General features: G+C 43.2%; 1 protein-coding gene and 1 long non-coding RNA gene across 5 annotated transcripts; one reads left to right on the top strand and one right to left on the bottom strand.

Moving 5' to 3' along the window:
* On the bottom strand, positions 1–25,184 carry LOC144381558 (uncharacterized). Of its 4 annotated transcripts, none has more exons than XR_013446899.1 (7): positions 24,999–25,184; positions 18,320–18,411; positions 12,480–12,525; positions 12,017–12,242; positions 4,609–4,706; positions 3,155–3,263; positions 1–2,261 (listed from the first exon to the last, which is right to left on the bottom strand). It is a non-coding gene; the product is annotated as an uncharacterized LOC144381558 (long non-coding RNA). The 4 variants fall into 4 exon arrangements; XR_013446900.1 differs by lacking the exon at positions 18,320–18,411 and having other exon boundaries at positions 1–1,070; positions 2,073–2,261; XR_013446898.1 differs by lacking the exon at positions 18,320–18,411.
* On the top strand, positions 6,275–7,110 carry LOC118527974 (transcription factor BTF3). The gene has a single exon (XM_036080100.2). The coding sequence runs from the start codon at positions 6,381–6,383 to the stop codon at positions 6,867–6,869; it is 489 nt and encodes a 162-aa protein (XP_035935993.1). The 5' UTR covers positions 6,275–6,380; the 3' UTR covers positions 6,870–7,110.
* Positions 25,185–25,247: the final 63 nt, after the last annotated feature.

The raw sequence follows: 25,247 nt of genomic DNA, 5'->3' as shown, positions 1-25,247 counted from the left end.
TTAACGACTAAGCCACCCAGGCGCCCCTGGGTGGTTTCTTTTTATTGATAATCAGTATTTCATTGTTTATCTATTCACCTGTGGATGGACTTTATAGAGTTGTTTCCATTTTGGGGGGGTGGGTGTTACAATGAAGCTGCTAGGAAAATTCAGTACAAGTCTTTGTCTGGACATATGTTTTCATTTCTCTTGGGTAAATGCCTAGGAGTGGAATGGCTGGGCTACATATTGGGCATATGTTTACCTGTTGAGGAAAATACTGTCTTCTGTCTTCTGTACCCAGAGCAGCATGTGAGAGTTCCGATGGCTCCACAGCCTTGCCATCACTTGGCATACTCAGTCTTTAGCCCCTCCGGCGGGTACTTATGGGTATTCCGTGGTGGGTCATGCCTCTGCATCCCATCCTGGTCTCCCTGGGAAAGAAAGCCCAGAGGAGGACTACAAACACCCCCTACTCTTTTTGAGTGGAGGGCTTGTTCTTCTCTGTGTTTGAGTGTTTCTTCTGCTCTAGAAAAATCTCTAGACTCTCCATGGAAGGGCTTGGATTCTGCCTGAAAATGATTCCAAATTCTTCTTTTCCAGAGCTTCCTGTTCTGTCCTGATCATGAAGCAAGCCAGCATTCATTGGATTTTTACTGTATTCATTTGCTAGGGCTGCTGGAGAAAAATAGCACAAATGTGGTGGCTTCAAACAGTGGAAATTTATTCTCTGACCCTTCCGGAGGTCAAAAGTCCAAAATCACGGTTTTGCGAAGGTTGGTTCCTTCTGGGGGCTTTGAGGGAGCATCCAGTCCGTGCCTTCCCTTGCTTCTTTCTGGGGGCTGCTGCAGTCCGTGGTGATCCTTGGCTTGTGACCACATTGCTCCAATCCTGCCTCTGTCTTCACATGGCCTTCTCCCCTTGGGGGTCTTCTCCCTCATGCGTCTGTCTCAGACCTCCCTCTGCCTCTCTTACGAGGACCCTTGGCATAGGATGTAGGACCTACCTGGACAATCCAGGATGATCTCATCTGAAGATCCTGAATCACATCAGAAAAGATCCTTTTTCCGATAAGGTAACATTCGTGGATTCTAGGAATTTGACATGGATATCTTTTGGGGAGATCATTTTTCAACCTCCCAAATTTGCTAAGAGCTAGGTACCAGGCTAGACACTATGTTGACTCTTTGATTTCCTCAAAAAACCCTGTGAAGTATGATTCCCATTGTTCTGGTAATACAGGCTTATGGAAGTATCTTGTTGAAGTGCAGTGCTGGGTAGAGGTAGAACCAGTCATCAAACCCAGTTTTTCCTCCCTCCAGTAGTGCCCTCTGCCTCTCTGCCACAGAGATTGTAAAACCTCCAAAATCCTGAAAGTCCCATTGAAACGTATTTATTAAGTGGATTCTTGGAGTTCTACCAATTTTGCTCCATTATTGAATGTTCTAAATGGTCTTTGGGTCAGTGGTTCTAAATCCTGGCTACACAGCAGATTCACTTGGAGAGCTTTTTAGAAATGACTGATGCCCAGTTCACCCCTGAACCATTAAAGCCAGATTCCCTTGGGGTGAGGGGTTGTCTAGCTTTTTTTGAAAGCTCCTCAGGTAATCCTTTTGTGCAGCCCGGGTTGTGGAACCCTGGGATGCTTTACCAAACCTGTAGCTTCCATGCTGTATACCATTTTCCTTGGGAGTACTCTGAAATAAGTCAATTCTATTCAATGATCAGAAATGACCCTCAAATCTTCCAGTATCAAAGCCCAGTTCCTGTTTTCCACTTACCCACCAAGTCTTTGGAAACTGCAAGATGAGTGACTTAGATTATCAGCTCATTGGCTTATCAACTTAAGTTCTATATATAGGAATGAATGAATAATGAATGAATGAGCTTATTCTATAGATCTGCCCACTTTCTCTGGCTCTTTAAGGTGCTTCTTGAAGAGAGAGATTTTTTTTTTAAGTAGGCTCCACACTGGCCAATGCAGGTCTGAACTCATGACACTGAGATCAAGACCTGAGCTAAGATCAAGAGTCAGATGTTTAACCAACTGAGCCACCCAGGCGCCCCAAGAGAGAGATCTTATAGACCTTTACCTGCAGAAAGTTATATATCAAAACTACATCACCAGGAACTTCACACAGAAAGACAAAATGAAAGACATCATTTCCATCAAAGGAACACGGAGCCAAGCGTAATGTTTCTTCTTTATGTTAAGAAAGGCATCTTATTTTCTTCTTTCACATAATTAGAAGTGGCTGGGTGGATTTCATCTGATTTTTTTTCTTAAAAAAAAAAAAAAAAAACTGCCTAAGGATTAAAAGCAAGCATGGAAAAATTTATCTCCAAAGTAAATATTCAGGAGACAGTTGTGGCACCTTAGTATTTGCTCCTTTGAACACAGTAATTAAGGAATTTAGATATCTATGTTGATATACATCAAATGTTCATTTAGAATATCTTATTCTGTGCTCTGTATTTGTCAGTGCAGTTCCCATGTGCTTTTGAATATGACTCTATTGGGCTCCTTTGTATTCCACATTTCATTATGATTTCCCTCACCTGACACACTTGAGCTGAGAAATTCCCAGCTTTCAGGTCTGTCTGCGAAAAACTTAAGTGTAATGTTTTTTGGTTTGCTCTTTTGTCTTATAAAAGAGTCTGTTTGCATATTTTCCATAGAGAACCAAGGGCTACTCAAGGCTGCTCTTAAGATTCACTTTTATCTGTGTCATCTACACACTTTAGGAAGACATAGGAAGAGAAAGTTGGGGCAGTTGCCAAGTAATCTCTGAGTTTTTCCAAACTGAAGTCTCTTTTGCAGAATATTCAACTGATAGTTATAAGCTGTAATCAAATCAGATGCCTGAGTTTGGGTCCTGTCAAATAGAAGAGTCCCTGAGGGGGTCCTTCTGTGGAATATGAAAAACTCCTGAATAAAGAACGTGTCATGGATCTGTTCTCTGCCTAGATGCACAGAAAAATGGACCGAGGATCCTGCATGGTAATCATACAACCTTATTCCCTAGTGCAATTTGAGTACACTCCTAAAAACAATAGCTCCCTAGGGCACTCTTTTCGGAAAGAATTATGCAACTTCATTTTTTCCCAGAAAGGATTCAGCAGGGATCTTTTTAAAAAATTTCCCCTCTGGGTGCGCTGAGAGGGCAGTCCTCACCTGTCTGAATGGTGGGGAAGAGGAGTTCCAGAAAGCACAAGTGGAGGCTTGCCAAGAGAGTCCGCATGATAACTCGGTCCTCAAATGCCCAATGGAAGGAGGGTGTGGCCTGAAGAGAAGGGAACACGTAATAATTTTCCATTTAGTCACACAATAAGTACAGTTCCCACAGTCAGTTGATTTGGGTTGTTTGGGCCACTGCAGAACTGATTGGAATGCCACATACTTGACCTGATTTAGTTATTAAGAAGGCCAAAAGCAAGGGAAACTGACATTTCAGAGACCAGTGATTTTGGCCAAATCTATCACTGAATCAGATGTCTCTGAGGGGTTCCAGATGACTGCCAGGGCATCAGACCTGACGTGCCCAGAAATCACTGGTCAACTGGGCAAATCAGTGTAGTTACAGTCTTACTTGATCACAAATGATGGATATTTCTCCACTTTATTTGACTTTAAAGAGGGTTAACCAACATCTCTTACTCATTGGGGGGGGGGGACATATTGCTTTCATATTCGTGAAATGTGAAGGAATTTTACATGATGGTCTTTGAAGTCATATTGCCTGGGTGAGAATTCCAGCTCCACTCCTTACTGGTTATATGAACTTGGACCTGGCATTAAATAAGCTGAGGTTCGGTTTCCTAATCTGCAATATGGGGGTTTAATAGTATCACCCTCATATGGCCATTCTGAGAATTCATGAAACAATCCATGTAAAGCACTTAGCATAGTACCTGGTATATTTTACACCAAGTGCTCTGAGAATAATCATAAAACAGGGAAATGTGAAGAAGACCAGAGAATTGGTGAAGGCTTCCTGGAAGAAATATTGCCTGAATGAATTTTGAAGGCTAAATAAGAATTGAATAGATGAAGGAGGAGGCGCAGAAGTGTCAGGTAAGAAGCATCAGTAAAGTAAGGTAAGAGGCTTGAACATAAGAAGACAACAGACACCATGCTGTTACCCAGATGAGGGCTAGGAGGAAGGGAGTGAGGCGAGAGAGAGACACATGATGACATGACGTATGGGGCCTGTGTGACACATTTTATATCTGCCCCTGTAGCAGTGACTTGCATGATGCTTATGTGTGAATGAGTGAGCAAATGAATGAACGAATGAAAGAAAATATATCTTACGTTTCTAAAGCTATAAGGGGAGGGGGTTGGTGGTGGTGGTGGAGAAAATCTTTGCTGCCAGCCCACCCACATTCCCACGATAAAAAAAAGGCAGATTCTACAAAGACGCTGGGGTTGGGCAATCCCATGACAACAACGAGACCAAGAGAATGGTGACAATGGAAAGCTGTCACAACCACATGGCTAGTGCAGGGGAGGGGGTAGTGTCTGCGCCCTGTGGGAGCTGGAGTACGAAAGAAGAGCTATAGTCATGGGGGGACCCAGGTACTACCAGACATGCTTTCCTGAAGAAGGTAGGGAAAAGGAAGCCATACCTCCATTTCTTGCTTTTCTGGCCCATCAGTCTCCTGATGATGCTTCCCATTGGTCAAACCAACTGGAGGTCAGCCCTCAAAGCAGCCCAAGTGTGTTTCTTTCCAAGCAGGACAGAGAAGAAGAACAGAGACTGGATAAAGGTGAAAGTGTCAAATGGAAAATTACCCCCACAGATATCAAAATCATTAACAGATCTTAAGATGTGGTTGGTCTACTGTGACCACTGGTCACTGGTTGCTCACAGTGACCTTAACTCCAACTGACTTGAATCCACAGTTTAAAAGATCATAACACGAAACTGGACCACTTTATTTCACCATACACAAAAATTAACTCAAAATGGATTAAAGACCTAAATGTGAGACTTGAAACCATAAAAATCCATGAAGAAAGCACAGGCCGTCATTTCTCTGACATTGGCCACAGCAACATTTTTCTAGGTATGTCTCCTGAGGCCAAGAGAAATAAAAGCAAAAATAAACAATTGGGACTACATCAAAATAAAAAGTTTCTGCACAGCAAAGGAAACAATCAAAACTAAAAGGCAACCTACTGAATGGAAGAAGATATTTGCAAAAGACATATCCAATAAATGGTTAGTATCCAAAATACATAACTGATAAGATGCAACACCCAAAAACCAAATAATCCAATTAAAAATGGGCAGAAGACATGAACAGACATTTCTCAAAGAAGACACAAAGATGGCCAACAGACACATGAAAAGATGCTCAACATCACTTATCATCAAGGGAATGCAAATCAAAACTACAATGAGATATTATGTCACAGCTATCAGAATGGCTAAAATCAACAACACAGGGACGCCTGGGTGGCTCAGTTGGTTAAGCATCTGTCTTCGGCTCAGGTCATGATCCTGGGGCCCTGGGATGGAGCCCCAAGTCGGGCTCCCTGCTCAGTGGGGAGCTTGCTTCTCCCTCTCCCCCTGCTTGTGCTCTCTTGCGTTCTTTGTCAAATAAATAAATAAAATCTTTTTTAAAAAATAAAATTTAAAATAAAATAAAATAAAATCAACAAGACAAGAAACAAGTGTTGGCGAGGATGTGGAGAGAAAGGAACCCTTTGCACTGTTGATGGGAATACAAACTGGTGCAGCCACTGTGGAAAACAGTACAGAGTTTCCTCAAAAAGTTAAAAATAGAGCTACTCTACAATCCAGTAATTGCTCTACTGGGTATTTACCAAAAAATATAAAAAGACTAATTCAAAGGGATGCATGCATCCCTATATTTATTGCAGCATGATTTCCAATAGTCAAACTATGGAAGCAACCCAAGTGTCCATCAATAGATGAATGGATAAAGAAGATGTGGTATATATATATATATATATATATACAACAGCATATTATTCAGCCATAAAAAAGAATGAAATCTTGCCATTTGCAATGACATGGATGGAGCTAGAGGGTATAATGCTAAGCGAAATAAGTCAGTCAGAGAAAGACAAATGTCATATGATCTCACTCATATATGTGGAATTTAAGAAACAAAACAAACAAGCAAAGGAAAAAAAAAGAGAGAGCGGCAGACAAACCAAGAAACAGACTCTGAACTATAGAGAACAAACTGATGGTTACCAGAGGGGAGGTGGGTCGGGGGATGGGTGAAATAGGGGACGGGTATTAAAGAGTACACTTATCGGCCATCTTGCGTACCCGCGTGTGTGCTCCTAATCTCAGCTGGTCCTCCTGAGACCCCCTGAGCGCCAACCCTATTCCCCTGCGCGGTCCCATTTCCGCTCCAACAAGATGAAAGAAACTATCATGAACCAGGAGAAACTCGCCAAACTGCAAGCACAAGTGCGCATTGGTGGGAAAGGAACTGCTCGCCGAAAGAAGAAGGTGGTTCATAGGACGGCTACAGCAGATGATAAAAAACTTCAGTTCTCCTTAAAGAAGTTAGGGGTAAACAATATCTCTGGTATTGAAGAAGTGAATATGTTCACAAACCAAGGAACAGTGATCCACTTTAACAACCCCAAAGTTCAGGCATCACTGGCAGCGAACACTTTCACCATTACAGGCCATGCTGAGACAAAGCAGCTGACAGAAATGCTACCCAGTATCTTAAACCAACTTGGTGCAGACAGTCTGACTAGTTTAAGAAGACTGGCTGAAGCTCTGCCCAAACAATCTGTGGATGGAAAAGCACCACTTGCTACCGGAGAGGATGATGATGATGAAGTTCCAGATCTTGTGGAGAATTTTGATGAAGCTTCCAAGAATGAAGCAAACTGAATTGAGTCAACTTCTGAAGAACATAAAACTTGAAGAAGTTACTGGGAGCTGCTATTTTATATTATGACTGCTTTTTAAAATTTTGTTCGTGGATCTGATAAAATCTAGATCTCTAATATTTTTAAGCCCAAGCCCCTTGGACACTGCAGCTCTTTTCAGTTTTTGCTTATACACAATTCATTCTTTGCAGCTAGTTAAGCTGAAGAAGCCTGGGAATAAAGTTTGAAACAAGGTTAATAAAGTTCTTTGCCTAGGAAAAAAAAAAAAAAAGAGTACACTTATCATGCTGAAAAAAACCAATAAATTAAATTAAAAATATCATAATGATATATCATCAAAGATAAGAATCATAAAAACTATTACAAAGAAAAGACAGATTACTTACAAAGTAAAAACAATTAAACTTAAAGTGGATTTCTCACCAAGACTAGATACCAGGAGACAATGATGAAGTATTATTTCCTAAATGATAAAGGGAAGTAATTGTCATATACAATTTTATACCCAGATAAATTATCATCAACATTGGTGGAGGTGGAGATGTGGGGATAGAGAGGGGATGGGCAAAACTCTCTCTTCCCTCAGATATACAGTAACTAAGAAAGTTTACTACCTGCCTAAATCTGTTTTGTCTACTGCACCCAAATACTATAGACTGGGTGGCTTAAACAAGACATTCGTTTCTCACAGTTCTGAAGGCTGGGAAGTCCAAGGTCAATATGCCAGCTGAGGAGCGCCAGTTGGCTTGGTTGGTAGAGCCTGCAACTCTTGATCTTGGGGTCGTGAGTTTGAGCCCCACATTGGGTGTAGAGATTACTTCAAAAAAAATTTTAAATAAAAATAAAAAAAGAAACTAATATGCCAGCTGATTCAGTTCTTGATGAGTACCCTCTTTCTTGGCTTGCAGATGGTCCTCTTCCTGCCATACTCTCACAAGGCCAGAAGAGAGAGGAAGTTCCCTGGTCTCTTCTTCTATGGACACTAATCGAATCATGAGGACTCCTCAAGGCTTCATCTAAAGGTAATTATCTCTCAAAGGCCCCACCTCCTAAGAGCATCACATTGGGAGTTAGCTCTTCAACACATAAATTCTGGAGGGACACAAACACTCAGTCCATAATACTACCCCTGCATCTCCAATAAAAGAACGTAAATAAAATATTTTACGAGAAGAGAAATAAATCCAAGGTGAAGGAGTGAGGCCAGAAACAATGATGTACACTGGTAAAAGTTAACAAATATTTAACAAATATTTATTGATAAAGCTACCCAATTCCTGTACAATAAAAATAAACACTGAATTGCATTGTGTTTTTCAAAAGGTAGAACTTCTAATAAAACAATAATAAAAGTAGTCTGTATTCTACATCGAACAGATGCTAAAATTTAGTTGACCATGACCTGATTTTTTTCATGGCAGCTATAATTACTTGTAGCCTTGGGCTTTATAGAATGAACACATTTATTCTCATGGGCAGGTGTTTTTTATTTTTTACTTTTTTTAAGATTTTATTTATTTATTTGACAGAGAGAGACACAGCGAGAAAGGGAACACAAGCAGGAGGAGTGGGAGAGGAAGAAGCAGACTTCCCGCGGAGCAGGGAGCCCAATGCGGGGCTCGATCCCAGGACTCTGGGATCATGACCTGAGCTGAAGGCAGACGCTTAACGACTGAGCCACCCAGGCGCCCAGGGCAGGTGTTTTTTAAATAAACCTTTTACTTTAGTAAAAGTACAGTTTCAGACTTACAGAAGAGTTGCACAGACCCAGTTCCCCCTATTTGAATATCTTACCTTCTTATGGTACACTTGTTACAACTAAGGAACCAACATTTTTTTTCTAATGTCCCTTTTCTGTTCCAGGACCATCCAGGACACCCCATTACACCCCAGCACAGCCCACACTCAGGGAGTGGAAAGCTAAGCTCCCTCTCTTTGAGGGGAGATATCGACATAAATTATCTGGAATTCTTCTGTACGGTGTATTTACCTCTTCTCCCTATTTACTGAATTATTCAATGACTCTTTCATATCAACGTGAACTCCTGGATATTTATTTTATGCTCTGGATTATAATCCAACATTTCTTTTATTACTCGGATTGTTCCAGGCTTGGCCACTGTGAGCTCTGGCAGGTTGTGTCCCTTTGATTCGGCCCCGTTGTTTTGTTTTCGAGCACTTTCCTTCCTGCTATTTCCAGATGCTCCAGGCTCATGTTGTAGACTCTCTGCTCCAGCCCTAGAATCAGCCACATGTCCACAGAGCCTGGCCTCTTTATCATGACTAGCTTTCAAACAACCCAGTGCAAAAAGAAAAATTAAACTCCTGGGATCAGAAGCACATCATTTCTAGCTCCTCCTTTAGCCCGCCAAGCTCTGACGTATCAGAAAATGTAGTGCTGCTGAGTGAGGCCGTGAGTAGCACCACTGACTAAATGGTTCTGACCTGAGCAGCTTTTTAAAAAAAAAAAAGTCAAGATGCCTGGGCCACACACTTGGGGATTCCGATTCGGGAGATCTGAGAGAATGTTCAGACCCTTTAAGTTCCACAGGTGATGGTGATGAGCAAACAGGGCGGCAGACAACATATAAACGGGCAGCTTTAAAATGTTTAACTTTTGATAATCTATCATTTATTGAGCAACTACTGTAGGCTACATGCATGATCTTATTTAATCACCACGACAGCCCTAGAAATTAAGGTTATAATCCAGTGTTAACCAAGGCTGAGTAATTTGCTCAAGGTCACAGAACAGGTGCATCCACATTGAAATCGTTTTAATCGAAGTCACAGCCTGTGCTCAATTCTCTGCCATCTTGTTTCCCACTTAAAAGCACTTCTGCAGAGCAGCTCGTAAGGGTGAGCTGCACTTCCTGTCCGTGGCTGGCCAGGCCCTGGAAACAGGTTACTTTCCTCATCTCATGGCCACTTCCCCTTTTCCACATCGGCTAAAACAATACACTGTGTTCAATTGAATAACCAAGTCAAATTATTCTAGACTTTGATAAATTTGCTATTAAAGGCTAAATAAGTGGAAAGGAAGGAAAGCTAAAACAAGAGAGAATGGAGAGAGGAATTTGACTTAATGTCCTCCTAATAGCCAGGCAAGATTTGAGGCCCTTCATCATGACCGAAGTTGCAAAATAACAAGGTGGACTTTTAGCTTTTTCAACCAAGTCCCTAAAAGACACCAAATTTGAGAATCAACTAATTGTAAAACTTCTCACCTTCCAGGTGAGGATCCTTGACAAAAACATGAAGGAGATAAAGAGACAGAGATTATGTGTATTTGTTTTCTATTGCCACGTAACAAGTTACCACTAAATTCACTGGCTTAAAGCCACACCCGTTTATTAGCTCATGGGTCTGCAGGTCAGAGGTCTGGGGTGACAGCGTGAATAAAGGTGTCGGCCGGGCTGAGTTCTCATCCGGAGACTCTAGGAAAGATTCTGCTTCCCAGCTTATTCTGATTGTTGGCAGAATCCGGTCCCTTGCGTTGTAGGACGGGGGACCTTGTTTCCTTGCTATCAGTGGGCACCGCCCAGCAACTAGATGTCACTTGGCTCCGCCAGTCCCTGTCCTGCTTCCGTTTTCTCTGACTTCTCTCTTTCTGACTTCCAGACCCTGAGGCCGGGCTTACCTGCTCAACTCCATATCTTGAAGTCAACTGATTTGGGACTAATTACAACTGCAAAATCCCTTCACAGCAATACCTAGATTGGTGTTTCATTGACTAACTAGGAAAATAGGTGTTTACAAGGGGCCAAGAATTTGGGGAACATCTTAGAATTCTGCCTACCACAGAAAAAGAGAAGAGGAGGGGAAGACAGAATCATGAAGCAAAATCATCTTGTTTTCATCTGTTGGCTGTCTTTATTAATAATATTTCTATATTTCTTTCCCTTTTCTCTCAATCTCTCCTCTAACCAAAATGTTCCCTACGTTAAGTGTTACATTGTAGGTAAAACTGAATTGGAAAATTGAAATGCCCTGAAATGTATCCAGTCCAGGGGTTTTCCAACCTTTGTGACCAGTGGGGATTTCCCTGTTCCTAAAGATGGGCGATGGAAAAGTAGAGGCAGCTACCTGCCCCTTTGCCCTCCCTTCGAGGACTCCCAGTGACGCCCAGGAAAAGACCCACCCTACCAACCAACCAGCATGGCCTCGAGAGGGCCACATCTACCGGATGGGGATCCTGGAGTGTTCCTTTTCGTTTGGGTCTGAGGAGGTCGTAGACAGACCATTCGTGGGGGGTAAGGGCGTGGAACCAGCTCTCCCCCCTCCAGGACATCATGGCTCCAGCTAAGCCTACGATTTGTACTTCATATCTGGTGCTGATGTGGAAAACATACTGTTGCACTCTTTAAAAAAAAAAAAGTGAGGGGCGCCTGGGGGGCTCAGTTGGTTAAGCATCTGCCTTCGGCTCAGGTCATGATCCCAGGGTCCTGGGATCAAGCCCTGGGTTGGGCTCTTTGCTGAGCGGGAAGCCTGCTTCTCCTTCTGCCACTCCCCCGCTTCTGTTCTCTCTCTCTCTCTGACAAATAAGTAAAATCTTTTTTAAAAAATAAAAATTAAATTTAAAAAGTTAGATTTCTTGATGTTATATGATCCTCGAATTACGCCTTTCCCCCCTGCTTGTTACTAGATGATAATTTTTTGAATTCCCATCCATGTAGCAGAAGAAATCTCTGTCAGAAAATTTAACAGTGCTAGTCTGAGACAATTGAGGGCGGCATGTGTTGCTTCTCAAAGCTTGACAAATCTTCAGAATGACTTGGGGGAGAACGGGGGAGACCCTACCCAGACCAAGTGATTCAAAAATCCCGGGGAGGGGGGTTGCACTGTCACAAACTCCTTTCCCAGGTGACGTTTACACAAGCTAACTTTTGAATTCAACTGATCTAGAGTTCAGAAAAAATTCCGCAAAATAATGGATGTGAACCTGCTTGGTAGCGGTATTCTCCTTAATGGGTAATTCATTAAAAAAAAAAAAAAAAAACTATGCAAAGATATGTCTTCTAAAATGTATTTAAAATGCATACATAAGACCAATATTAAAAATATTTATATAGTGGTTATTTTTAAATTCAGGTAATCTACCTTTTAAAATGGCACAACACACCTGGGGAGACCAGAAAGTCAGGTTACCTGATGCACATGGATGGATGATGCCTGTGGGTCTGCAAGCACGCTCGCTGATTCACTGCGCATGCTCTCTTCAATCAGTAGCAGCCTGTTAGGAAGCCAATCAGCTCCGCACATACGTGTGCGAGTATTCGGTGCTCATTCTATGTTAGAACGTTTATCCCGCTCAGCTTTTCTCATAGGTATAGCTGAGAGATGGCAGTTTTAACGAAAAGCCGATCTTATGGCCCTGAACAAACAAAACAGTTTGAACAGTTCAGAGTGAGGATGAATAATTTCAGCCTCCAGATCCTGAAAAACTGGAAGGTGAGCTCTCCAAGAAGAAATAATTAATGATTTTTGGAGCAGCCCATTGCAAAGATACCCAAATATTGCAAAACATGCAATTTGTGTTCTTCTTCCCTTTGCTACAACACCCTCTGTGCTCCAACAAAAACAACATAAATGAATAGACTTGATGTTGCACCTGATATGAAGTTCTGACTCAGCCCCATTGTTCCAAATGTTAATACCTGATAAAGAGACATAAAACAGAGTTCATTAAAAGTCTATTCAGTATAATATAATACAAAGTATAAACTGAAAGACGTTTATTTTCTTGTCATATAGTCATTCAATAATATAAAGCTGTATTTGTATAAGTTGTTGCCTGTGATAATGTATATTAAAGGCATAAAATTATCGGTAATAAAGAGACAATTCAGTAAAAACTGAGCCAAAGAGGGGCGCCTGGGTGGCTCAGTCGGTTAAATGTCCGACTCTTAATCTCAGCTCGGGTCTTGATCTCAGGGTCGTGAGTTTAAGCCCCGTGTCGGGCTCCGCACTGGGCATGGCACCTACTTAAAAAAAAAAAAAAAATGAGCCAAAGATTTGCACGGATCTCTCACCAAAGAAATAAACAGATGCAAAGATGTTCAACATCACTAGCCAGGAAAGACATGCAAATTAAAACCAAATGAGACACTCCCACACCCCCATCAGAATGGCTAAAATTGTTTAAAAATTGACATTACTACAGGCTAGACCTCAGGTCTAGACTTGTATTTAAAAAAACCTGACATCACTAGGTGTTGGTGAGGATGTGGGGAAGCTGGAACTCTCATTCATTGCTCAACATGACAGAACTTCATTCTCTTACAGCTCTGGAGGCTAGAAGTCCAAAATCAAGGTGCAGGCAGGATGGCTGTCTCTCTTGGAGGCTCTAGCGGAGAATCCTTCCTCTTCCAGCTTCTGGTGGCTACTGGCATTCCCTGGCTTGTGGCTGCCCCCCTCTCTGCTCCCCTCCAGGGGTCTATCTCTAAACTCTCCGAGGACACATGAGAGGGCCCTTAGGGCGCACCCAGATAACCCAGGACGAAGTCTTCCTCTCCATCCTTATCTCGATCACATCTTTACCACGTGAGGTAATTTTCACAGGTTCTGGGGAAGAGGATGCAGATGTATCTTGAGCCCACTACACAACCCAAATGTCCATCGACTGGTGAATGGATAAACAAACAGATGGATAGACCCATACAGTGGAATATAACCCAGCCGTAAGAAAGAACTAGCTACTGATAAATGCAATAACATGGATGCATTTCAAAAGCACTCTGCTAAGTGAAGGAAGCCAGTTCAAAAGGCTATAAACCGTATGATTCCATTTATAGGATATTCTGGAAAAAGCAACACTGTATGGATGGAAACCTGATCAGTGGTTGCCAAGAGCTAGAGGTATGTGAAGGGGCTTGAATTCCGAGGGACACAGAGAATTTGTGGGGGTGATGGAAATGTTACATATATTGATTATGGTTTGCTTACATGACTACATACATTTCAAAACTCATGAAACTGCATATTTAAAATCGGTGAGTTTTATGTTATATAAAGTTTACCTTAATAAACCCACTTTTAAAAGGCCTATCAATGAAATTTTGATAATGCCTTGCATTTGATCAGTGATTTTTTTTGAGCTCCTGATAATGTGCTGCCAACGGGTTATAATTTTTCATGCTGTTCTGTAGTTTAGAAAAAGTTTGGAAAATTCCTCCTTCTGTGCCTCCGCCTTAGAAAACATTATTAGCCGCTGTGAAGAATTCTATCCCAAGATCACATTCCTCCGAGTGACATGGACGTCCTCTATTTCTGGAATGGCTTGTAACTCCCCAGCTCTACACATTTCTTCCTCAGCCACAACATTCATCTGATTAGCTTATAGGCCCTCATCTCTCTCCATTTAGATCCCCACTCCACAGCAACACCAAAATGACCTTCCCAAGAACCAAATCTGCTCATGTAAATTTTAGGATTAAAAATTCTTTTTGTTCTCTTTCCCCTTGTAAAATAAATTCATATGCTATGCCAGTTAGAACTCTTACTAATAAACTCTTAAACTTGTCTTCCAGCCTCGGGGCGCCTGGGTGGCTCAGTCGTTAAGCGTCTGCCTTCGGCTCAAGTGATGGTCCCAGGGTCCTGGGATCGAGCCCCGCATCGGGCTCCCTGCTCAGCGGGAGGCCTGCTTCTCCCTCTCCCACTCCCCCTGCTTGTGTTTCCTCTCTCGCTGTCAAATAAATAAAATCTTTTTTTTTTTTTTTAAGATTTTATTTATTTATTTGAGAGAGAGAGAATGAGAGACAGAGAGCATGAGAGGGAGGAGGGTCAGAGGGAGAAGCAGACTCCCTGCCGAGCAGGGAGCCCGATGCGGGACTCGATCCCGGGACTCCAGGATCATGACCTGAGCCGAAGGCAGTCGCTTAACCAACTGAGCCACCCAGGCGCCCCTAAATAAAATCTTTAAAAAAAAACAAAAACTTGTCTTCCAGCCTCATCATCGACCACCTTCCATAATGTACGCTCTTTCTGGCTTCTGCACCTCTTACGATTTCTTGCATACAGTGCATTTCATACTTCGTGTTTTGCTTATGTTCTTTCTGGGTCCCCGTATTTCTTCCCTGCCACTCACCTCATCGTTTGCTCATCAGTTTAGGCCTCAGGCCGCTGCCCATCTGTGACCCCATCATTGTGGCAAAGCAATGGGAGTCCTTGGATGGTTTGCACCTGCGATTCTCAACATCACTCCACAATCAGCCCACACTCTGGAGATTCCCATTCGATTGCTATAGGAGTTGCTGGGCGTCAGACGCTCCTCAGGTGCCTCCAATATGTACCAGGTTTGTGAACCATTGGCTTTGGCCAAGCCAAAATGGCTACAAGAGGCTGCCACTCACTGGGGGAGGTGTGGAGGGATACCAAGAAGGTAACCACAATGCCACCTCCCAGCACAATCACAGTGGCACTGCCGTGCTCTGTTGATGGGGCAAACGTCTCCGGAGGAGCGCTACTCTTAATTCAGGAACACTTTAATATTATTATTTTTTAATTTAAATTCAATTAGCCAACACCTAGTACAGAATTAGGTTCAGGCGTAGTGTTCAACAATTCATCAGTTGCTTTAACACCCAGTGCTCATCACATCAGGTGCCCTTCTTCAGTAACACTTCAAAATAATCTTTTAAGGGGCGCCTGGGTGGCTCAGTCATGACCCCAGGATCCTGGGATCGAGCCCCATGTTGGGTTCCCTGCTCAGCGGGGAGTCTGCTTCTCCCTCTCCCTCTGGTTGTGCTCTGTCTCTCTCAAATAAATAAATTAGATCTTTAAAAAAATAATTCTTTAATTCGTCCCATCCCTTCCATAAATTTGAAAAACAGCACAACCTGTTTTCTAGGCATTGCATTTGGTTTCGTTCACCCGTAATGCCCGGTGAGCAGAGGCATCTAGGGACTACCTCCCAACAGTCCGTGTGGCCTTTGTCCATTGAATGGCAACCCCTACATTCACACACCAGCTGTCCGCTTTCCTCGGCCTCCTGTAGGGAGGGCTAGGGGACCTGAGGGCCCCCCCAACACACGTGCCGCAGGGAAGGCAGCTCGGGAGCCCACCTGCAGCGCGCAGGCGACGAGTGGCGGGCTCGGTGAACGCACTGGGCATCGTCACAGCCGGGGTTGTGGGCAGGATCCGATCCCTTTAAACTAGACCCAAGCCTGCCTGCCTATTCCAGACGCACTTCATTCTTTCTTTTCTTGTGGCCAGGGAGCTCGGAGTGCAGACGCCTCAAGAAACATTCGAGAAGAGCCCAGCCCCAGTGCGCCCCTGACTGGGCGGCCACCGCAAGGGCCGGCTTAGCACGGGCCTCCCTCTCGCCCCAGAGTCGGGTGGGGGGGGACTGCCCCCTCTCCCCCGCACCGCCTTCGCACGGGCCGAGGACCCCCTGCGGGTGATCCGGGAGAAGCCCTCGCGCAGCCCCGGACCTCCCCGTGGGAACGCGCCCGCGGTCGCCCTGCGCGGGGGCCCGGGCCGCGCCCCTCCCCGCCCCCGGGGGGCCCGGAGGCGCGGCCTGTGATCGCGTTCCAGGGAGCAGGCGGGCTCCCGGGCCGGGCCGGCGGACGGCGGGCGCCTGTGATCTGCGGCCAGGGAGCGCGCGCGCCGAGCGTCCCGGGGCGCCCGCCTCTGATCGCCCGCCAAGCGCGGCTCCGGGCCCGCGCCCCGTGCTCCCGCCGGCGGTGGCCCCGGACAAAGGGACCGGGGAACCCGGCTCGGGCCGGCGGCCGTGGGGTACTGCGGCTCCCTAGAGGCCTCCTGCGCGCGCCTGCACCACGATATGGGCCAGGTGCAGGGAGGGGACCCCCCCAAAACCTTCGCAGCGGGGATCCCTCCTGTCCACTCACGTCCGGACAGAGCCAGGGGGACACCCCACCCCCGGCCACACTACGCGGCCCTGGGCTGCTCGTCACGTGCGCGAGGAAGGAGGAAAAGGGGGATTCGTGCCGCCTTGCGGTCGGCGATGCCGGCTCGAGAAGGCCGCTCGGGATGGTATTTTGGTTCCTACAGGGTGGTTATTAGAACAGGTGTGAATCGTTTAGCAAGAAAGGAACATTTCTCCCATAAACGACTCCCCGTGCAATCTCAAAGCAGACAAAAGCCTCCCATTAGCATAGGTTGTGCAAAGCCACCTGTTCAAATAACTCGGGCAAATAGAGAAAAACAGCCTTGGAAGAAGAAAAGAACACAAACCAGGGCAAATACTTGAAAACAAGTCTAAGGATTAAGCTTCATCAGAGTAACAGGCAGGAATGGGGAGAGGTGTTTCCCGCTTTGTAACACAAACTTGCAGGAGGTATTTTTAGCAGCCTGTTCGATTCCATTAGATGTTGAGATAGCAGTTTTCACAGCCTTGTCAAAGTAAAAATGCGGGAGGAAAATCCCGCCTGCTCTAATCCAGCAAGAGGTTACGTTTGGAAATCCCGACTTCAGGCCACGGGTGAGCAGATACGATATTGTTAGCAAACAAAAACTAGGCAGCGGACAGACCGCGCCGTCTCCGGTTGCTGTTGCTGTCTGCTTAGGTCCCAAGAAAACAAAAACACGCTTTCATCAGCATTGATTTTCAATATTTTTGAAATGTTATTTTTACGTTTGTTTTGTGGCGTAAGAGAAAAGCGGGGGAAGGAGTGGAACACTGCAGGGAAAGGAGCCAAGAGAAACTTGACTTGGGGAGAGTGGGTAGGAGATCAAAGGTGGTGGTGGCGGCACTGGGGGAGGACCAGGGCCCAGCACTGTGGGAACAGAGCCCATTGATGCAATGGGAACACGGGCAAACAAGGGGCCAGAACCACCCTTAGATCAGGGCAAGAGGCCAGTCTCCACGGGATGAAGCGTCTGAGAGCCGAGGGACACAGCTATCCAGAGCCCCCTGCGTTCAGGGGCTCGGTGCGCCGTGGGGTCCGCGAGCCGGCGGCATCAGCATCACCTGGAAGCTTTGCCGAGCAGGCTCTCGGCCCTGCCCTCTGATCTGCAGCACGTTAGCAAGATTCCCAAGTGGATTTTATGCACATTAAAGATCCAGAAGCACTGATCTAGTCCACTCAGGGCAGCCAGGATGCTGGAATGGTCTGCCCAAATGGCCCCCGCCCACTTGAAGGACGCCCTGCATGGACCTGTCGCCTGACTCCATCCTCAAAGGGGCTATGTCATCAGGCAGCACTGGTGGTGTGAGTCAGTCGTCCTGGGCCTGGGAGGGCCTACTGGCCAGGGGAGGGGCGGTGGACAGGATTGCCTGTGCCATCCGGGCTGTCCGTACTTGTGCAACCGAGGCTTTTGCAGGTGTGGGCTTTGGGCGTGGGCCAGCTCTCCCCACACTTCCACGTTTCAGCCCAGAACTCCAAGAATCTAAATGCGAATCCGGCCTTCCAGGTGATTCTGCAGGATTAGCAAGATGGGAGGTTAAAACATATTTTAGTGAACATTGTGTTAGCTTGATTTTAGCTTTACCTATTTAGACATTTGATATGTGGGCCTCCATTTGTTCTCTTGCTCTGAGCCGGAAAATATCAGGGGTGGGTCCTGCCAGTAGTAGATACTTTCTACATTAAAGCAGAGAAAAAACAGAAGTAATTGGCATAAATAGCACATTTAGTACATAAATACACGTCTCCAATCAGTGATCTAAAAGTTTAAACTACATCTGAATTTTTTGATGTTGAGATGCAGGTGACGGTTGTTTGCCCGAAACAAGGATCAACTTGTTCAACAATACTCAGTATGAAAGCCATTCATTCTTTCAGCTGACACTGATTATCTTCTCCTATAGTCCAGATGCCATGTTTAGCCAGGCTCTGATAAAAGAGAACTGGCTGGCCTCAAAAACTCCCTTGACACGTTAAGGAGGCAAAATCTCTCTTTACTAAGCCAGCCTGGTTCTTCCAGTTCCTTCTCCCCAAAATGATGAACTCCAAGTCAGATCCTCCAAGATCCTTAAACCAACTATGCCCCAGAGTAGATTTGAAGGATAGTTCAGCTTAATAGGCAAGATGGGCAGGTGGGTGGTGGTCACAGTGAAGCCAAATTCAATCTCCTGTGTGTTATAGAGGATGTTGGCAATTTCCTTATTGTGTTTGATATTATGCAACATGCTTGTTGAAATATCTCTATTGGTAAGGTTTCTGTGTTGTTTACTAAAGATGAGTTCTTCCCTTCCAGACGGCTCACAGATACCACTTCTTCCAAATCATGTGTGGTATCCATTGCTTCTTCTGTTAGGGAGAAAGCAGTATGGTAAACTCACTCACCTAAAGTATTAGTGACTTCATGTTTTACCCCTTCATAAGAATACAGTATCTTATTTTTAAAAGGAAAGAGCACAAGGTATCCGTATGGATACATCACCAATGATGGCCCTTCAAGCATCAGTGGGAAACATATTTTGTGTAGAGGATTTTCCCAGGGCTCCTTAAATCACAGTACATGGGTGGGTACCTGGTCTACCTACTCAAAAACCGAGCTTTGAAGAGAGGCTCCTGGCACTGATGAAATCAATATAGTGATATCTTTATCAGGTAGGGGTAACTATTGCTGGCTTCAATATGGAACTGATTCTCAAAAAGACTGTACAATCTCCATCCAAAGACCAATAGTCAGGAAATTCTTTAAGCTGGAGTCATGTTCTACTTTGTGGGAGAGGGAACAAAGGTGAGAAAGCAAGGAAGAGAACCCAGAGCTACCTCCAGACGGCCAACCTGTCCTCCTCCATGGGTGGTGCGTGTCCAGCAGTGGACATCATGGCTGAGGTGACTTGTTACAGTCTACCTACTCAGCCTCTCCCGAGGAGCCCATCTGCTTGAGAAAGACTTGAAAGTCTAAATTCCACCCAAACAAGTAATGGTCTTAGATTCCTAGTTGTCATCTGCATTTCTGCCCCTACACATAGAAATCAAAAGCTCAAACATAATTACAAAATGGGGAAACACCAAGTTTCTCAGGAAAATTTGCCTAAACATCTCTTTGCCCGATAATTTGATTTTAGGTGCCTCCCCCAAAAGACATATGGTAGCAAATTTAGACCCATTGTGTAATTTAGAAGCCAACTTTCAGTAAAAACTAGATGTGATACGCAGCAGACCATTATTGTCGCTCTTTGGATGGTGCATGGACAAAGTAGGTTGGGCTCATCACTGTTAACTTGGTTTTCTTCTTAACCCTTGCACAGTGACATTTATGTCTTTATAAAAAAGATTTCCAGGTTTTAGAAATGAATGATTATCTGCCCTAAAAGTGTCATTCAAAAATCGTTTTTGAATGCAAAGCCTCACTAAGTGTTCTCGTGGCCTGGACTTTTAATGGGAATAACATTGGAATTTTCAAGCTGGCCAGATATTACTAGAGAATAGGAATGCTGGAACAATATGTAGACCATGATATGAAACTTTTCTGAGGAAGCATACAACTCATGAGCTAATGGAGTATCTGATGTAAAGGTATTGAAACTAGGAGCATCTGTGTGGACAGATAAGACATTATTCACAAATAAATATAAACTCACTATCCTAACTGAAAGAGGCACTGTGACTTCTCTTTATGTAATTTCTGGACCTTAGAATTAACCCATGCTTATTGTAGGTAATTTGGAACGTGAAAATAAAGAAGAAAAATAAAAAGCGATAATCAAACCAATCAGAAATAACTATTGTTAATATTTTTATTATTTAATTTCAGAGCTTTAAAGATACAAATGTGCTTTACAAGATATTTAAAAATTAGATGATTTTTTTCTCATTTAATATTATAAAATGAGCATTTACCAACATCATTAAATTATCTTTGGAAAGACTATTTTATTGGCCTCTCAATATTTGATTGCATGAATATACCAAATTTGGACCTTTTCTGGAATAGCTTATTTCCATTTTTGATATTACAAGTAATATTACAACAAATATCTTTGAATATGGGTTATTTTGGTTAGAATTTACGGTTATATCTTTGGAGTAGATTCCTAGAAATTTTTGAGCCAAAATATAGGATCATTTTGAAGACCTTAACATGTGTTACTATGTGACATTTCAGAAAGTTTGCAATTCACACCTCCACCAGCATTTTTTGAAAGTGCTTAGTGTACTGTATCCTTGCCAAAAGTATTGTCTGTCTTAACTCTGGCGAATTGGAGAACATAATGCACCCTCATTATTTCCACTATATTCTCCATAAAACAGCAAGGAAGAAAAACTAGAAATATTTTGTACAAGAAATCAAATTTCAGTAGAACTGTAAAGTGACCAGAGATGTTCATCTGTTTTGTAAAATCAGACATCCCTATTTCTCAGCATTCTTTCAAATTGCCAAGGTCAACTTTCTTGAAATTGGTTTCCTGTTTGGAGGAAAGGAATTCTAGGATGAATATCCTTGGTCTGTGTGCTTGTATGTTGGCTTGGTTACTACATTTACAAGTAGCACCAACATAGCAATGATGCTTTCTTATAAAGTTCACTGGTGGCAGAATCAGATCGGTTAAACCAGATCTTTAAGAAAATGAATGAAAAGGAGTTAGTTTATTTTCAGATGAGGAAAATGCATACCAGGATAAGCTTGATCGGTACAACTCTGGATAGGAATACCTATGTATCACGGGAAAGAAAGAGAGCCTTCTGGACAAGATGAATTGACACCAGGACACATAGTTTGGAATCGTCCACAGTGTTTCTGTTGAAGGGCAATGAACGGCTCTTTGTTTCAACTGTCCGTGGAGGCCCCAGGCATCCACCCCTCACCGCGGTTCTGCTATTGACAGACCCTCCACTCAGAACACAGAGGGTTTCCCACAGGAGGCCGCTCCCTCCGACAACGGAGTGAATAACAGTCCTGGAGATCTGGCCCATAGCGATTCTGCAGTTGACATTATTATATCCTTAAACGATCACATAATGCTGTATCTTGCTTATGTGGAAAATAATTTTGTTAGGAGGAGGCACCTTGACTCCACATACTCCCTGGTGAAGAAGAGCTTTCGCTTCCAGCTAGATTGGAACCCCGCAGCTTGAAGGGAGCTGCGCCAACCATCTTGTTTCTATTCACAAAACTGAAATTGATGATTTTTATAGACCGCATAGAGTCAACTCTTGCTTATCCAGATATGGAGTCTTCACTTTGTGGTTGAGCTGTGGAACATTTTTTTAGATATTATTTTGAAAAAAACTAATGTCTACATAAAAGTTGCAGTAATAGTACAATGAACTCCAGTGTATCTTCCATCCAGGTTCACTCATTTAACATTTTTAACTACATTTGCTTTCTTTATAGATAAGATAGATAGGCAGACATATTGTTTCTGATCCAGGATGATATATGATATGATATGACATATGATATATGATGATATAATATATAACATATATATAATATAATCCTTTTTATCGAATCATTTGAGTAAGTTACGGACATCATAACCCTTCCCTGCTAGATACATCAGTGTGTATTTCTTGAGAATAAGGACATTCTCTTACATACCATGGTATGAGAAAATAACGAGAAATTTAATATTGATACAACTCTATTATCTACTATACACTTCCCATTCCCGTGTTACCAACTGTCGCAGGACTGTCCTTACTGAATTTTTTTTTTTTTTTTTTGATCCAGGATCACACAATGCATTCAGTTGTCATGTCTTTGCATTTAATCTGAAATACTTCCTCAACTTTAATTGTCATTGACATTTTTAAAGAGTACAGGCCAAGGGTGCCCGGCTGGCTCAGGTGGTGGAGCACATGACTCTTGATCTTAGGGTTGTGAGTTCAAGCCCCACGTTGCGCATCAGATTACTTAAAAATAAAAAATATTTTTTAAAAAAAAAGAGCACAGGCCAGTTGTTTTGTAGGATGTCCTCAATTTGGGTTTGTCTGTTGACTTGAGGTTATGCTTTTTTTTCCCTTTAATGGAGAGGCAGAAGTACCCCAGAAATGGTGCAATGTGGTCACTGTCTCACACATCAAGGGGCAAGGGTGTCAGGTGGTCCATTATTGGTGATGTTAACTCTGGTCATTAGGTTAGGGCGGTGTCTGCCAGATTTTTCCACTTTAAAGATACAATTCCTCCCCTATGAACTAATTAATCTGAGAAGATACTTTCAGTCTATGAAAATACCCTGTCTCCCCACCCCCCAAAACCCATTCACCCTATATTCATTTAGCAACCGATGTTGGATTTTGTCTGAAATATTTCTGATGATGACTGCAGTGTGGTACTTTTTCTGTCAATCCTTCCACATGTACTACTTGGTATTTTACTGCAAAAAAAAAAAAAAAAAGCTTTCCCTTATATCTATCACCTATCTTATTAGAATCAGTATGGATTTGCGGATTTTTTAAAAAGCCCTTGTGTTATAAAACTGAAATTTAAAAATCCTCATTCCTCTGTTGACTGTTCCTTTCTTACAACACTCTTAACATGATATAAACTCTCTCAGAGACTCGTTTTTAATCTTTGTCTAGTAGTTTGCAAAATTTAATTTTAAAAATGTTTTTCACGTAATGCCCTCCAAAATTAAATACGATTAACTTTTGGATCAGACACTGTTTTGGAATACCCAAAGCTTCCATCTATTGGGATGGATAGTTGTGAGTTGGCTAGTTTTATGAGCATGGTTTGCTGAAAGACTGAATTTAGTCAAAACCATCCAATGTAAGCTTTCTGTAAAACATTCTTAGTGTATCTAAGTCTTGATCTTGGTTCTTCTTGGAGAATCTTACAATCCCAATGTTGACCCCCAAGGCAAGTTAGATGGGCCTGGAGTATACATGGAGGTCTTATAGGGCTGGGGCATGTTATTCCTTTTATTAATGTTATTTTTAAGTTCTAAAATCAAATAAACATATGTTTCTATCTGTTTTTCAACACAGACTGATGTTTTAGTTTTTTGGGGGAAATGAGGTTATTTTCCTTAGAACATTAGATTTAAAAAGCAAAAGCTCAGTTAATCCATATTCTTTCTGTTTTTGAAGGGAACTCAACAGGTTACACATAAAACCTTAAGTTCTTCAGAGGATTTTAAAAGTGGCCTGGTGTGTTCCCTGGTACCTTCTCCAAGACCATGCTTTAGATAGCCGGTATAAACACATGCACAGTATTGTTTTGTTTTTTAAATATCTTTTTAGACTAAGGGAAAAAAACTCTAACTTCGAGCAGGAATTTAATTATTTTTAACTTTTTAATGTTATTAAATATTGCAAATGCATATTTGCAGAGAGAGACTTTTGAAAGCCTATGAGGTCAAAATTTAAACATAAATATCATGAAATAATTTTTGCCCGATATGGTAACAATTAATAAAGAGGCTAGTATTTATTGAGAGCTAATCACATATTCAGCACCGTTCTAAAGCAGTGCTTCTCAATTATCTGGGATTAAGAATGTTTTTGGTTTTTTTTTAAGATTTTATTTATTTGTTTGAGAGAGAGAGAGTGAGCAAGAGAGAGCACAAGCTGGGGGTGCGGTGGAGAGAGGCAGAGGGAGAAGCAGACTCCCTGCTGAGCAGGGAGCTGGACATGGGGCTCAATCCATCCCAGGACCCTGGGATCATGACCCGAGCTGCAGGCAGACGCTTAACCGACTGAACCACCCAGGCGCCCCGATTTAATTATTTAAAATTTTCAGTCCATTGCAAGCTAACACAGATTCTACTGCTTACGGCTAGAGGGTAGCTCAGGCCACATTATCCTCACCACGCAAGGTCCATACTCAAATTGGTCTCTAGCCTGTTGGACAAGATTCCACCAATCCAGAGTTTGGATGCCATGGCAATGTCAAATGGCTAAAGTGTTTCTAGTTTTCTTGAACTTCCTAGTTACAAATAGTTCATGGACTGGCGCTAGTCCACGGACCATACACTGTGTCACAGTCACATTTAATCTTTGCAAGAGCCCTCTGAGCAAAGTGCCATCCCGATCTCAATCTTACAAAGGATTGAAGCATAGTGCGCTTCCTGACCATAAGATCCCACAATTGGTCTCCTGTCCACAGCCAGACAGGAAATGCACAGAGGGGCCAGTATTTGAACCTGGAAGACTGTCCCCAGAGCTTGTGCTTGTTTCCTTTTAACTCTAGGTGAAGTAAGAACAGTTTGGCGTAGGCCATCAGATGAGGAGCTCCTCAAATATACCTTGTATGGTCTAAAACCCACCTGCATCCACTCCCATCTTCCTCTCTTCTCTTGGTGGAAGACGGGGACCCTCTTCTCGTCCAAGGTCAATGATCCAATCCTGTTTCTTTGGGTGCTCTTGGCCCAGTGATTATCCCAACCAAAGCAACTATGCAAGGGCAGGAAATATATTCACTTTACAGATGAAGCAGCTGAGGTTCAGAGAGATTGAGAAACCCAAGCATGGACGGAAGGCTACGTGGCTTAGAGGGTGACCACATCCTGTTTTTG

The sequence above is a fragment of the Halichoerus grypus genome, chromosome 4, assembly GCF_964656455.1.
Source record: "Halichoerus grypus chromosome 4, mHalGry1.hap1.1, whole genome shotgun sequence".
Classification (NCBI taxonomy): Eukaryota; Metazoa; Chordata; class Mammalia; order Carnivora; family Phocidae; genus Halichoerus; species Halichoerus grypus.
The sequence above is the reverse complement of the archived record's forward strand: the minus strand, read 5'-3'. Positions and strand labels throughout refer to the sequence as shown.